This window comes from Engraulis encrasicolus, chromosome 13, assembly GCF_034702125.1.
Source record: "Engraulis encrasicolus isolate BLACKSEA-1 chromosome 13, IST_EnEncr_1.0, whole genome shotgun sequence".
NCBI lineage: Eukaryota > Metazoa > Chordata > Actinopteri > Clupeiformes > Engraulidae > Engraulis > Engraulis encrasicolus.
Window position 1 is genome coordinate 41,880,508 of NC_085869.1, and position 15,000 is coordinate 41,895,507.

At 45.8% G+C, this 15,000-nt stretch overlaps 1 protein-coding gene across 1 annotated transcript in view; it reads right to left on the bottom strand.

The window, feature by feature from the left end:
* The window catches only part of LOC134461172 (prostaglandin F2 receptor negative regulator-like), a 77,768-nt gene that overhangs the window by 32,754 nt on the left and 30,014 nt on the right, over positions 1–15,000 (bottom strand). The window contains exons 6-7 of the mRNA XM_063213941.1: positions 7,886–8,311; positions 2,144–2,599 (exon numbers count right to left, since the gene is read on the bottom strand). Coding sequence (XP_063070011.1) covers positions 2,144–2,599; positions 7,886–8,311 — 882 coding nt within the window. The remainder of the gene's footprint in view (positions 1–2,143; positions 2,600–7,885; positions 8,312–15,000) is intronic.

Here is a 15,000-nt window from a genome sequence, read left to right on the forward strand (position 1 = left end):
ATATTATTGTATCTTAGAGTAATATTGCAACTTATATTGCCGTTTTGATTCTTAATATACAACCATGAACTGATTACACTGAATGAAATGGCCCTTACACTGCATGTCACTGAATGACATCTCTTACACTGAAGGACGACCAAATACTTTTTCACCTTTTTACGAGCACACAGTTAGTCACCTACATGAGACAATGACTTTGACCCACAATGTTTACTATGTCTATTTAGAAAATATGCTTGTTTGGATGAATATCTGAGTATAAAAGTGTTTTTTGACATTTCACTGAATGACATCTGTTTTTGTGGACGCTGTTACCACAAGATAAAAATACAGATTTTTTGACTATTGAAGAACAAGATTCTCCCTTTGCATCATCACTTAAGGGGTCCCTAGGGTTCCTTTTGATGATGTCACATATTGTGTGTGACTATTACTTTTTATTATGATTTAAAAGCACCATGTTGATCTTATTACACTGAATGATATCCAAGGAATTGAAAATCCGGACAAAAGTCCCCAGATGATTTGAATATCAAAACAAAATGGTAATGAAACGTGCTTTTGATACAATAACAAGAACACTTCTAGAATTATGCCCAGAGAGTGAAAAAAGAATTTTGTTCGTCATTTTGCATAATTATTCAAGGATGTATTGATGATTTTTAAGTTCGGACCATTACACTGAATGACGTTTTTGCACTTTATGAGATTATTTAACACATACATTAACATTTATTTTTCTTTAAATGTTACTGAAATGAGACACCAGACTATGCTGTTTATCAGCATAGCATTCAAAATTCATTAATTTACTTTTTTGATAGTTAAATGAGTGCGGAACAAAAAAAATGCACGTCTCGTCTTTGACCCCCATACACTAATCCACCAACCACCTCCACCTCTACCACCCAAACTACCAACCACCTCCCTTGCCTCTCATACACTTCTCTCTGTCCACTCTCAACTGCCCAGACATTAACCACTACCTCCCCTGCATCACCTCCCCACAGGCTCCCCAGGCTCTGGTCCAGTGGAGGGGGACCACAGACAGGCTAGTGGCCTGTGGTGAGCATGAGGAATCTGGGCCCACCGGACGCACTTTACTGGCGTTAGAGATGTGGAAGAAGATGCAGGGAGAGGGAGAGAGAGAGAGAGAGAGAGAGAGAGAGAGAGAGAGAGAGAGAGAGAGAGAGAAGAGAGAGAGAGAGAGAGAGAGAGAGAGAGAGAGAGAGAGAGAGAGAGAGAGAGTGAGTGAGTGAGTGAGTGAGTGAGTGAGTGAGTGAGTGAGTGAGTGAGTGAGTGAGTGAGTGAGTGAGAGAGGGAGCGAGAGAGGGAGAGAGGGAGAAAGCGAGAGAGAGGAAGGGACAAAAGTAGGAGACAAATATGGGGAGAGAGAGAGAGAGAGTGAGAGAGAGAGAGAGAGAGAGAGAGAGAGAGAGAGAGAGTGAGATGATGGGAGAATGATGGAGAGAGTGCGAATGATGGAGAGAGGGAGAGAAAAGGAGATAGATGGAGAGGAAGAAGAGCGGTTTGGCTGAGTCCATGAGAGCCTATAGGGTCTCACATTCAAAAATGACAGCCATTGTGTCCATGCCAGATTCACACAGACATGAGCAAACACCAAAAACCACACAGCCTATTCAACGGTCTCTTTACACGAGCACACAGTCAGTGTCTCTGAATTTATGACTCTTCTCTTCATACAGTTTATAATGTGACCACAGGAACAGTGGAGGCACACACACACACACACACACACACACACACACACACACACACACACACACACACACACACACACACACACACACACACACACACACACACACACACACACACACACACACACACACACACACACACACACACACACACACACACACGACAATAGCTCTTTTCATATCACTTCATTATCATTAAAACATAAAATTCAAATCAACCAGTGCTTCCTTCTTCCAGTAGAGAGAAAGAGAGAGAGCATTAGAGTGAGAGTGAGAGTGGGCGTGAGAGAGAGAGAGTAAGAGAGCGAAAGAGTGATAGAGGTCAAAGAGAGAAAGGTAGATGGATTGATAGACCAGCGAGTTGCTGTCAGATCTGAATGCAAAAGATGCAGGCTGAGTAGTAGCCCACTCCACAGTACCTGTGTCCTCAAAGGCAATCTGGATCTTGTTGGACTCGCCGCTGACCACCCGGCTCCAGTCCGTTCCTCCAGCCGACCCGGTACCAGCTCCAGCATCAGAACCAGTAGCACCGCCTCCCTGTTCCCGGGTAAAAGCGGTCACGTCGCAGTAGTAGAACCCGCGGTCGCTCAGCTGGGCCCCGTACAGGCGGAACCGGTACTCCAGCGGGCCGGTCTTCTCCAGAGCCACGCTGTCCACGCGGCCCGGTTCCGTCCACTCCTCCAGCTGCAGAACAGAGTCAGGGCTCAGGGAGAGGACCTTTCGGGACGCGGCGCCGGCCTTCTCCTCCGTGCGGACCAGGACAGAGTAGCCGGGGTTCTGCAGGTTCTGGCCCGTCACCTGGCAGCTCATCTCGAAGGTGGAGCCAGCGCTGGAGGCCTCTCGAACACGGTGGGCCACCACACTTACAACCGGAGCTAGAGATGGAGGAATGAAAAGGTATAGGATTAATGACTATACGTTTTGTAGAAATGAAAAATGGATTTCCCGGTTGGAGATGACAATCAGAAATGCCCAATCCATATAATGTCCCGCCCTGATATGATATTGAGTACACATTTCTCATTGGCAATTCCATTCCGGAATTGCTTTTCGGTTGCAAAATCGACAGTTGAGAATGTTTCAAACTGATTAGAATGGAACATTAGAATAGTCCATTAATTCTTGTCACCATTGCAGCAAGGGAGGGCACCCCACTAGGCTCTCTCTCCTTCTCTCAACAGCATTTTTCATAAATATGTCGATGTGCTCAAGCACCCAGGGAAAAAAATTAAATGTGCACTCTTTAAGGAACCAAACATACACTACACCAAATAGCAAGGCCTGTTGTCATGTCAAACCACAGCCACAAACCTAGTGATGAAGTGAACACTGCCATCCAACCTACAAAAACTGAAATAAAGGCACCAATTATTGTACCATCAGCACAAAAGAAACAAAGGTGCCCCTGAACATCCACTTTCCAGTCCTTGTGACTTTATATTGTTTTCAAGACATAGGTGCTCCCCCAATGGCCTTGATGTTGAAAGGGATCCCTAATCAATCACTCGGATCAATAAGGTGATTATCAACAGGGACGTAAAAAGTGGAGTGTAGAGGGCACACAAAAGGACGTTCCTGTAATGGTCCACACATTATAGTCATGCACAGTCATTACAGTATGCGCAGTCCAACACCCAGGACAGATAAAGTGGTCATTTTTCCCAGGCACTGAGAGAGAGGGGCCCCAGAATTGGGTCCTTGTTACATTGCATGTATTGGGTAGGGGGCCCTTTCAGATGACTTGTGTCCCTGGCCCAGCCAAAGCTGTTAGCGGCCCTGCACACTACACGGCACAGCAGGAGTGTGTGAACGAAGACGGATATACGGCTCCTGAGATCAATATGTGCTGACGCCATGTCTAGCGGCCTTCTCTACTCTTCACAGGCAGCACAATCTGATCTGTCAGGGACTCCTGCAATGACATCTCTGTGTCTGCTCATCCATTCGCCAGATGAATGAAGTCCTTCAAAAACTCATTCTAAAAAAATAATACTTCTACTTTAATTGAATAAATCAGTCATTCTGTAGAATAGTTAAGTAGTCTAATTGAGGATGAACTCTGCATATTATATCCATGGTATAATAAAGAAAGGGAAAAAGGAACACTGCAAAACATGAATCCTACATGTCCCCTGACAAGTTACTGTAAAACATTCTTTGTAGGTCCACAATCTGTGCGAACTATTCTGTAAGCGGGTCAAAGACGTGCAAAATGGCAATGTCATTCAGTGTAACGGTCGGATGCCTTCTACTGATTGTAACTGTAAAAAACATGACTCTTTATTTTTAGATGCGTCCCACGCATCTCTATAAGAGGCTTTGGTGTCCGTCCGTCCGTCCGTCCGTCCGTCCGTCCGTCCGTCCGTCCGTCCGTCCGTCCGCCCTCCCGTGATGTGTTTCCCTCCCGTGATGCGTTTCTGAATTGTGATTCCCTCCTGTGATTCCCTCTTGTGTCCACAAGGTGGCAGTCGCTCAGTTTTGGCCTGGAGCTCATGCGTGCAAACCAACCGTGCTCTTTGCCAGTGAGAAAAACATGGCGGCACTTCCTGTTGATTTTCACATGAAAGTTTTGCTTAATTTAAAGTCCCTAAGCGACTATAAATGTTGTGGCTTCCATATATTGATGTAAAAGTGCCCCACGAAGTAATGAAGCACAACAAAGTTACTCCACATTACCATTTGACCACTCGTTTTTCTATGCTAACAGGGTAGCTAATGTAGCATTGTAAATGATCCAGGGAGAAAGGGGGAAATGTTGTGATTTCAGTCCGCCTGAGGCAACGATTTTCGTGGGGAAGATGACCTGCATCTCGGTGGCATTGAACCACGCCCCCGTGCCTTATTTGGCTCGCTCAGCACGTGCGTCCTCAGTCCAATCGCAATGCTTTATTTTCCCCAGACGTTTAATCGCATTTAAGTGAAAGTGCCATGTATAGGCCTACACATCGCAAAATAACTCTTAATCCGATCTATTTAAATCGCATTTATTAAATCGGACTTAAAAACATCATGTACACGTAGCCAATGTCTCATTGATTAGTTTATGGAACTTACGGTTTGTCTGTTACGGTCCACGAAGACAATATCCACGTGAAAACGCAAACGCCTGCAAACCACTGTTTTGACAGAAATACAGTTCACCTGTCGCCTACTCTGTTTTCTTCCCAAAGCGGCATTTAAAAGTATTCCATGAAATCCAACATCAACGTCACTTCAAATAGGTGACAGCATCATGCTCACACATGAAATAACACTTCAGTGAGGGGGGGACATCACTGCTCTCATATTAAAGTGAAAAGAGAATTTCACATTTTAGTTTATTTAATGTAGGCCTATGCAAAATTGCAAATAGCCTATTCATTGAAATCTGTCCAGAAAGGGTTGTAATGTTTGCCTGTTTTTTATGTTTGTAATTAAAAAAAAAAAAAAAAAAAAGTGATTTAAAAAAAAAAAATAGCCTAACAAAAATAGAGATTTTATGTTAAAAAAAATGTGATATGGGATGGACCGATGGCCCCCCTAAGCTAAATTCGCCTTAGGTCCCCACATTGCTAAATGTAGTGTAAGGGATTATTTTGAAAAGACAGTAACATGTAATCAGCAATGCATTACAGTTTTTCAGTAAATTGCCCAACACTGTTGAAATCCTATGGTACTTTTTCAAATCCAGGCTTATACAGTACATGGTAGGCTTATTGATAAATTGCCTTGACAGGTTATGAGGAGGCCAAGGGGGCGTTTGGGCAAAAAAGGTTCAGAACGGGCATAGACGGACGCATCTGTTGTCCGCCTGTCGGACTTGTTTTATTGTTACAGGGAATTCATGAAAGCCTCTGCTGTCATCCATTCACTTGAAACAATTTAAAAATCATGTTTTTTTTTTTACAGTTACAGTCGGTGGAAGGTAACACTGAATGACAAAGACGTCTTTGACCCATGCATGTTAATAGTAATGGGTAGTGTGCGACCAAAACATCTCAAATTTAATGAGACACAGTGTATGTTCTTGTCGAAGCATACCAATTTGCATATGCATGCCATGATATGCATGCTCTGTGTTGCCTTGCATAATCGTAGTGTGCTACTCGCACATCTACAATTTTAATGAAACATATGTTTATGTCAAAGCATATCACCGCATCTGATGAAACAGGAACTATCCCACAATGGGGAGCTACAGTAGTCAGGAACTTCTCTAGTGATCCGTAGTGCAAACAGGTCTATTAGACCTGGGCAGCCATGGCCTAATGGTTAGGGAGGTTAGAGGGTTGCAGGTTCAAATCTCTCTTGTGTAAAGAGAGGGGCCCTTGAGCAAGGCACCTAACCCTATATTGCTCCATAGTCAATACATTCTCCCAACTCCCAAATCATGGGCAGAATTAAATGTGCACTTCAATTCAACTATTTCCACCAGAGCTGTCTGTCAGGTGCTCCACAGGGTTAATATACAACAGCCGGGCTGCTATGAATTATTTTGGTCTATTTTGGGTCTGTGCTCTCAGACCCATTACACTTGGACCACTGGTAGCTATAAGCAGTTTCACAGTGAAGGTCGTGTTTATGAAACAAGTCATCAATATAAGGATTCTTTAATTATTTATGATGGCCGGGCGAGAACAGTTGCCAAATCACCACTCTCAGACCGTTAGGTAAATACGGAAAAGTAAACTGAGCACAGTGGAAAAGACATCAATCCCTGGGTTTGGTTGCGTGCCAAAGAGCTCTCTTGCCATCCAAGGGAGTCAAGGGAGTCCCCAACCGCCAAACAAACTCTGAACACACACTGAGACAATCATATTCATGTACTGTACACACGCGCAGCCACCCGCACACACGCACGGCCACACGTGCAGCCACACGCACACGCACACACTAAACTGATTGACACCGCGTTTCATGGGTAACCCGAGACAAAAGTAGAGAGCCGAGCCGGTATTTAATAACGTCCACAATTAGAGCTAGTTAGGCTCTTCACATGTCAACGATGGCAAATGTGACTCATTGGGGACAATGGCAAGCCACTGACTCTACGTAATGCCCGTTCTCATCGTGTCCACAGCGAGGGAGACTGTGCTACTAAGGGACTTCACGCACAATCAAAGCCAGAAGCCACAGCTGAAGCCGAGGCCGAGGCCAATGCCTGGGGGCTACAGATGCACTCAACGAACTCAACTGGGTGGACTCACTGTAGTTGGAGGCCTGTGAGGATGCTCTTTCATTCCGCCCGGTCATGGTGGTGGTACAAATCAAAAGAATGAAGTTGCATGCAACTAGGACTTGGATTTGTAGCTTCTAACTAAGATAAGTAGGACTTTTTGGGGGGGATTTTTGGGCTTTTATTATGACAGGACCGTGTGAGAGGAGACAGGAAATTAGCAGGAGAGAGAGACAGCGTAGGGTTAAGAAATGACTCAGACATGGTTCGAACCTGAGTCCCCAAAAGGACATGTAAGCCCATATGCAGGGGGGCTTAGTTAGCACGCTGCACAACACTGCTCCCCGCCTCCCCTCCTTTATGATGTTTTATTCTTTCATCCAAAACGCTCCCCTGGTTCACTTGGATGGAAAGGTGGAGGAACGTCATGCTCCAAAAAAGAACACCGTGTTCGTGACATACTGGAGAGATCCCCCCATAATCACTACCAAGAGCTGGGAGATTATTTTAGAGTTTGGTGGTTTACTAACACATTAGCATAACGCTCGTCGTGTGATACATCTGTGCCAGATGTATCTTGGATGAGTCATAGCCTTATTTTAGAGCTTTCTTGTTTATTTGTTTCAAAAGCTGCATACAGTGATCAGAAGCACTCGATATAGTGGGGAGGGGAAATATTGTGTTTTTTTATTATTTATTTCAGCGCAACGCGGAAGAAGAAAAGCAGAAATATCCTTTAAATGAGACCGAAATAAAAAAACTAAAATGAGCATTAAAAATGAAATAGAGGAAACCAGGTCATGGTCCACAGATGAGGGAAAAAAACATGAATAAAATTCACACGCATACAATTCTGTTGACCTATTTCTTGACTTACGCAACTGTGAAAATCACCATTTATATATCCGCCCAAGCCAATCATATCAAAGAGACCAGCTCATCCCACATGCAACAAAGCAAAAAATTCCAAACCATTGAGTAAAGAAGAAAATAACAGCTCACTCACTCTTGGGGCTCCAGCGGATGGGGACCTGTGCAGATGGGGTTTCCTTGGCCTTCTCCCAGCCCCCTTGCCTAGAGGGGCTCCAGGCAACCACGCTGCACGAATACGCCCCCATGTCCTGGGTCCGGGTGCGCACCAGCCTCATCTTGAACACGTTGGACTCCCCCCGGCTCAGCGCAATGTCCCCAGACTTCAGCCTCTTCTCGTAGGCCGAGCCAGGCACCAGGGTCCCTTGCTCATTCAGCGTGGCAATGGTTTCCAGGCCGGAGGACACGTCTCCGGGTGTATCGTCTTGGTAAGTCCAGGTGACCCCCAGGCGTGCGTCGTCACGCAAGTTGAGGATGTCGGAGACCGCACAGTGGAGCTCTGTGGGGTCGTAGGTGAACTGGGGGGCGGTGGCAGCACTGAGGGAGACGGTGAACTCAGGCTCTGGAGAGAGAGAGAGGGACAGAGAGAGGGGAGGTAGAGATAGAGATAGGGGGACAGAGAGAGAGAGAGGGAGAGAGAGAGAGAGAAAGAGGGACCGAGTAGGGTGGGTGGAGATAGAGATAGAGAGGAGAGAGAAAGAGAAGCGAAAGAAAGATTGAGGTAAGAGATAGAGGTGGAGAGAGAAGGAAAAGACAATAAAAGATGAAAGATAAGGTAATAGTGAGGAAGAGAAAGAAAAAGACAGAGAGAGACAGAGAGAGAGAGAGAGAGAGAGAGAGAGAGAGAGAGAGAGAGAGAGAGAGAGAGAGAGAGAGAGTGAGACAGAGACAGACAGACAATTAGTGATTTGCTGTACAGTAGAACTGTGGGGTTCAGAGTCAGACAGACTTGATATTCAAACTTCAATCTTCCCAGAAGGCTCTTACTCTCAGTCTCAGAGAGACTCCCATCATACAGTAGCTTCCTGTTTTTCTACACATCAAAAGAAAACACCAACACCCTGTTATGCTGTCTGAAAGCAGGGAGTGAGCAACATGTTCAAATGTTTTGAGGAGTTCGAGAGAGACTGTTTGGTGGAGGAACAAGATATGAGAAACTCAAGGTGAAGTAGGGGGAGAATGTGAGGGGAAAAGTTTAGAATGAGCGCGTGCATAGGAAGGGAGGAAAGGAAAACAAGTACACAGAAAAATCTCAAGCATGCAAAGATTACAGAAAGAGCCAGGAGAGACACAGACAACTTGTCATTTTCTCTCCACAACTCTATCAGCTCCTGGTACAGTTGGAGACTCGGGGATACGGTGTGCAATTCCCTGTTACCACAGTGCACACACAGCACATCACATTAACAATTCTTTAAGCATAGTTCGCTATAAGGTACTTGTGCATGGGTGCGTTTCTCGAAAGCTTAGTTGTTAGCCAGTTAGCCACTTGGGTAGTTGTCGATGGGAAATTGCATTGCAAACAACAAATTAGCTAACGAAGTTAGCAACTATGGTTTCGAGAAAGGCACCCAGGTCTGCTGTGACTTTACACACATACAATACATTCAAGAGTGCTACAATGATGCACAGACACCATTGTTTGCAGATTCATGAGCCAGAGTGGCTCCATTACTAAAGAACTCATTCTGAAAGAGTTCACTCAAGTGCGTGCACATGCTTGTTACCTCTTACACAATCACCATCAATGCGCACTTGCACAGTAACGAGAACTAAACATAGATCGCAATATGGATTCAGATTCAAGAGTTTTATCGTCATGGTAAAAAAGCCAACGAAATTGTGTTTGGAGTACAACACTCAGTAGTAGATCGGATTCCCATTTAAAGTGCAACAGGGATTGAAGTGACACCCATGCTTGATATTTGATACGCCCCCTCCCTAGTCCCACTTAAAGTGCAACAAAGTTTTTAAAAAAAGTGCACCTTCCCATGAGTAAACAGCTCCCTAATCCAGTGTAAAAATTAGGCAGTAATGCAAGTTTTCCCAATAGTCTTCTTTTGGTCTTGTTCTGTAGGGACCTCTACCTTCTACCTGAGGGCCGCAGCTGGAGCATGTGATATGCAGGATATTGGGGCAGTTATGCAGGATGTTCTCTGTAGAGTGTGGTGTATATGGTACTGATCTCTGGGAGAGGCTTTTCAGTCATATTCTCCACTGGTTTCAATTCACCATAGTGTCTGCTATCCCCTACATCAGTGTTTCCCAACCAGGGGTACGTGTACCACTAGGGGTACGCGGGCACACTTCAGGGGGTACGCGGAAAAATGTAATAATAATAACAAATACATGGAGTATAGTCACATTGGTATATAGAGCATGAGTGAGAGGGGTACTTATCATATGACAAAAAGGCTTAGGGGGTACACAAGGCAGAAAAGTTTGGGAAACACTGCCCTACATGACGGTACTTCCAACGATATATTCCTCCACCTCCCCTGTTCTACCTCCTCAGCTCCCTCCTCTAAACTTCACAACTTTCTCTTAACTCTCTAACCACTTACGTCCATCTCTGTACATCCTTGTCTATCCCTACACTCAGCCCACACCACTTCCACTCACTCCTTCAACCACACTTGCCCACTCTACCACCACTCCTTGCATCCATCTTCCCCGATCCCTGCTCGCCTATTAGCTCTTCCTCCACCGAAACCTCAGACCGCCCACCTCCACATCCCCAGTCCCCCCATACTGTAGCTCTGCTATCCTCGCTTATCCCTCGCCACCCCTGTACACCACCAACTCTCAGCACTTCGATTCACTCCTCCAATTACCAGACTCCTTTCCCTTGTTCACTCCTCAACACTCCACCCCCATCATCTCTGCTCTGCCCTGCTCAGTCCCTCGCCACCCATTGCACTTCTATTCACCCCACCAATTACCAAGCTCCTTTTGCTCACCCCTCAACTACCCACCTGCCCCCTTGCTGCCGAATCCACAGCACCCATCAACCACCAGGGCCGGATTAAGATGGCCTGGGGCCCCTAGGCAACAGGTTGTTGTGGGGCCCACTGGAAGGCAAATTTCGCAAAAACATAGACGGTGTCATAATAACAAGCTAGGAATGAATGATAACATGTCTCCCTACTGTACTCGGGATGACAGATGAATTTTTCAACATTGCATCCTGTTATAATACTGCAATTTTTCACTTGTGGTCAATCTGGGGGCCCCTGGCAGGTGGGGGGCCCTAGGCTGCAGCCACATCTAGCCTGTTTTTTTAGTCCGGGCCCGTCACCACCCAGCCCCTGCTCAGCCTCCCGGTTGCCACAATAGGCAAACAGCTGAGACTATAGGAGCTTCCACATCCATTCGACACCCTGGGCTCGCTTAATAGAGTTAGCATTCCTAAAGACATCCACCATCCACCCACCCCATCCAACCACTCACGACCCCATCACCCACCTAGTCCCCCTACCCCCCTAGCCCCCGCTCACAGCTGTCATTGCTTTGTCTCACACACTGCCATTATCTCCATTACACCCACTCTTCCACACAAACGGCAAACACACAGCTACACACACATACAGTATCATACACACACACACACCCAGACAAGCACACGCATGCACGCACGCACTGTAATCACACACAGTGTTAGCTCAGAATGGTGTGGGGGTTTACGAAATGCTAGAGGAAAGTGAGTCAAGACATTATACCATTATACCCCATTCTCTCTTTTCAATACCCCTCGCTCCCTCTCTTCCTTTCAAACATACAGCTGGCAAACCATGGAGAAAGCACACATGCATGTTCGCACACACATGCACACACAGACATTCTTTTACCCGTCTTGCCAAAAGAATGCCCACCCCCACCACTTTCACCATAGGCTTCCATCAGACAAGTCCAGGCACCTAAAATCCCTATAACACCCCCGACCTCCCCATCTTGTATTATTCTCAGGCATTCTATTACCCCCCCTTCCCAAAAGACCCACTTCCCATTTCCACCCCAACTCCCCCACCCACCATCTTCCTTGTTACCACCACAGCAGACAACCTCCCCCACCCTCAAACCCCCACCCCAACCATCGGGCTGCATTAAGTGGGCCTTTCACCAGCCCTGCGGGGGGGTGCCATACACTGCACTGTAGAATAAGCAGTGGCCCCATTAACCCCGTAACCCTGTAGCCCTTTTGGCAGAGTAGGGGGGGCCCTGTCTTGGCTTTCAAAAGGCCCATGCCTCTCATCTCATCATGGGAGTCATAAAGGGCCCGGGGATCAGATCTGTGGCACCAGGGCTGCTTTCCTTTTGATTTAGTACGCTCGGGGCCATGGTATGATTTAGGAAGCTTGGGCTATGTGTTATGTGGGGTATGATTCTTAATACTGTGGCTCCAGGGCTGCTTTGCTTTTGATTTAGTTTGCTCGGGGCCATAGTATGATTTAGGAAGCTTGGGCTATGTGTTATGTGGGGTATGATTCTTAATACTGTGGCTGCTCCAGTGCTTGCTTTTGATTTAGTGTGCATGGGGTATGTTTTGTGGGGGTATGAGTTTTATCAATAATACTATGGCACCAGTGCTACGAGGGTTTGATAGAATATCTTTGTGGAACCAGTGCAGCGTGGTTTTGATTGTTTTCTGGGGGGATACTTTTTAATTAGTGCATAAGGCAGAAGTGCCTGGATCTGATTTTGATGTACTACGTTAACATTTTAAAATGGTGGCCTCACACAGGTCACATACAGAGATTATGAAATACAAAATTCTTTGAGAGAGTGTAAAAGAGGTATAATATCAGGACAATATCAGGGTAAGGAGAAAAAAACTGCAGTGTTATACTGTAGGAGTTGTGCTTGTGCATTACTCTACAGACAATAATTCTCCATGGAGTAGAGAAGCCTATGGCAGAAAAGTGAGCGCATTCTCTTCACTTCTAAGATGACAGATGAAACAGACTAAAAAGAGACTCGGTGAGTGAGATAAATCCCTTGTCATGTGACTGAATATGCTGACATACCAGTGTCACTGGTAAAAAAAATGCTAAGCCTTAGCAAAGTTTTTCCACTCATTTTCTTCAAACAGGCATAGACCAGAAAGTGAAAAAATAAGACTCCTTTTAGCAGAGCAAGTACAAAGACATCTCTGAGATTCCAAATTTATCACAAGGGCTGACATCATCCGCTTTTGCCCTGTACTGTAAAATTTTACGCACACCTCAAATACCTCGTTTGTGTCCCTTAGCAACCACGTGTGAGCACACACGACTTAATCCTGAGCTATTCTGACTATCCCCAAAGCAATGTCTTGCAAAGCTTCATGGGAAACCCTTGCTCTTGCCAGCACTCCAAACACACTCTCTCAAAAAGTCACAGTTGTTTGTTTCAACATTTCAAGTACTTCCCACTGCATAGCCAGACTGAGGTACAAAAGGCCATGGCATGAGGGGGGGATTTAAAAAGCTTTGCTGAGGAAAAGGAACGTTTTGCGTGGAAAGAAACGATAACCAGGAAGTAAGTAAGCAGAAGACGACTAGCAACAGATCCTGAACATGCTAACCTGAGGTAGACAGGATTAGCGCTGCGCTGGGCAACCTGACGCAAGAGGACCATCCCTATTTCATTCAAGCTCGCCAAGAAACCGACACTCCCTGCTCAAATAGAAAGGATCACCTTTGAGAACGAGCTTACGCGTACCGTGGGCCTAATTGGTACAAGGGTGTTGTTTTCCTGCAGTTTCTTTGTCCGCTCCGTTTTTTGTCTGGCTCACACACGCTTTCTTCCCTTTTTGTGCACTTTTCTTTCTTTCTGCCTGTCTCTCTTTTCTTTGCGTGCCATGTTTTCATCGGGAAGGTTTAGAGTGAAGGATTGGGTGTTGAAGTGGTGCTGAGGTGCAGCAGCACAGCCCAGGCCGGATTACAATATGGAGGAGAGAAGGGAGGGAGGAAGCGAGGGAGGGCTGTGTTTCTCTATGAGTTTATTCTACTGCACACTGCTGCTGTGTGAGCGATAAGTAGGACCAGACTGAGCACCTGGCAGACGAGGACACACAATGAGGAACTGATGAACAAAAAGAGGTATACACAAAAGTGTTTTTTTTTCTCAGAGTAACAGACAGTGGCAGCTTTCAGGCGTTGAATCTGACAAATGTCCACACCATATTTCACATTATTTCTTCCCAGAAGGTTGACATTCTGTTTGTTCCAGAAAGGGAAAAAAACACCCAGGAAAGTTTGATTCCCACCTGCTAACCTTAAGTTTTACCTTCAGTTCACAATGTATGCTAACCTTTAGTTTTACCTTCAGTTCACAATATATGATTTTCTTTTCTTAAGATTTACTTTCACAGCTCATCAACAACTAAAGAAAGGATGGTGTGGAGTACCCTGGATCTCACCAGACCTCTGTATATGTGTGTAGCTCCAGAGCCCATTGGTAGACACACACACACACACACACACACACACACACACACACACACACACACACACACACACACACACACACACACACACACACACACACACACACACACACACACACACACACACACACACACACACACACACGCACGCACGCACGCACACGCACACATACACGCACACATGCACACGCACACATGCACATGCACATGCACATGCACACGCGCACACGCACACACACACAGATCTGGAACACTGTAGGAATCCTCCACATCTTGAGACAGAAAATAGACAGAGCATTTATTGTTTCAATATCAATGGCAGCTCGCATTGAGGAGTCAGAGGACAGATTATAGACTATATTGACTCTTAAGAGATTAACAGAAAACGTTTTTGAAGGAATTTGTTGGTGGCGAGGACGGTCAGAGTGATATATAAAGCCATGCCTTCTGAAGGTGAAGCCAACGTGTGCTCTCCCAGACCTAGTAGTGGGGCTCAGAAAGTTGTGCGGAACTACACAGGTCTGGCGAGAGCCAGGAAAAATGTGAAGGTGCAGACCGAGTGCAAGAAAACTTCACACCATTGTGTTTTCCTTATCTCTTATTCATGAGGCAACTTCATCAGGCGACCTCAGACTGAGTGTTTTTCAGGCATCGAACGGTGTCACCAAAACCCAACACACCCTCCAACCCCACATCATAACAGGGAAGACTAGCCACACTCACATCCCCATTCACCTCAAAAGCCTACAACACACACATTTTGTCTCCGTGTCTGCATGCTGGCCTCATCAGGTTTCATTAGCATAACCACAGCATGGGGGATC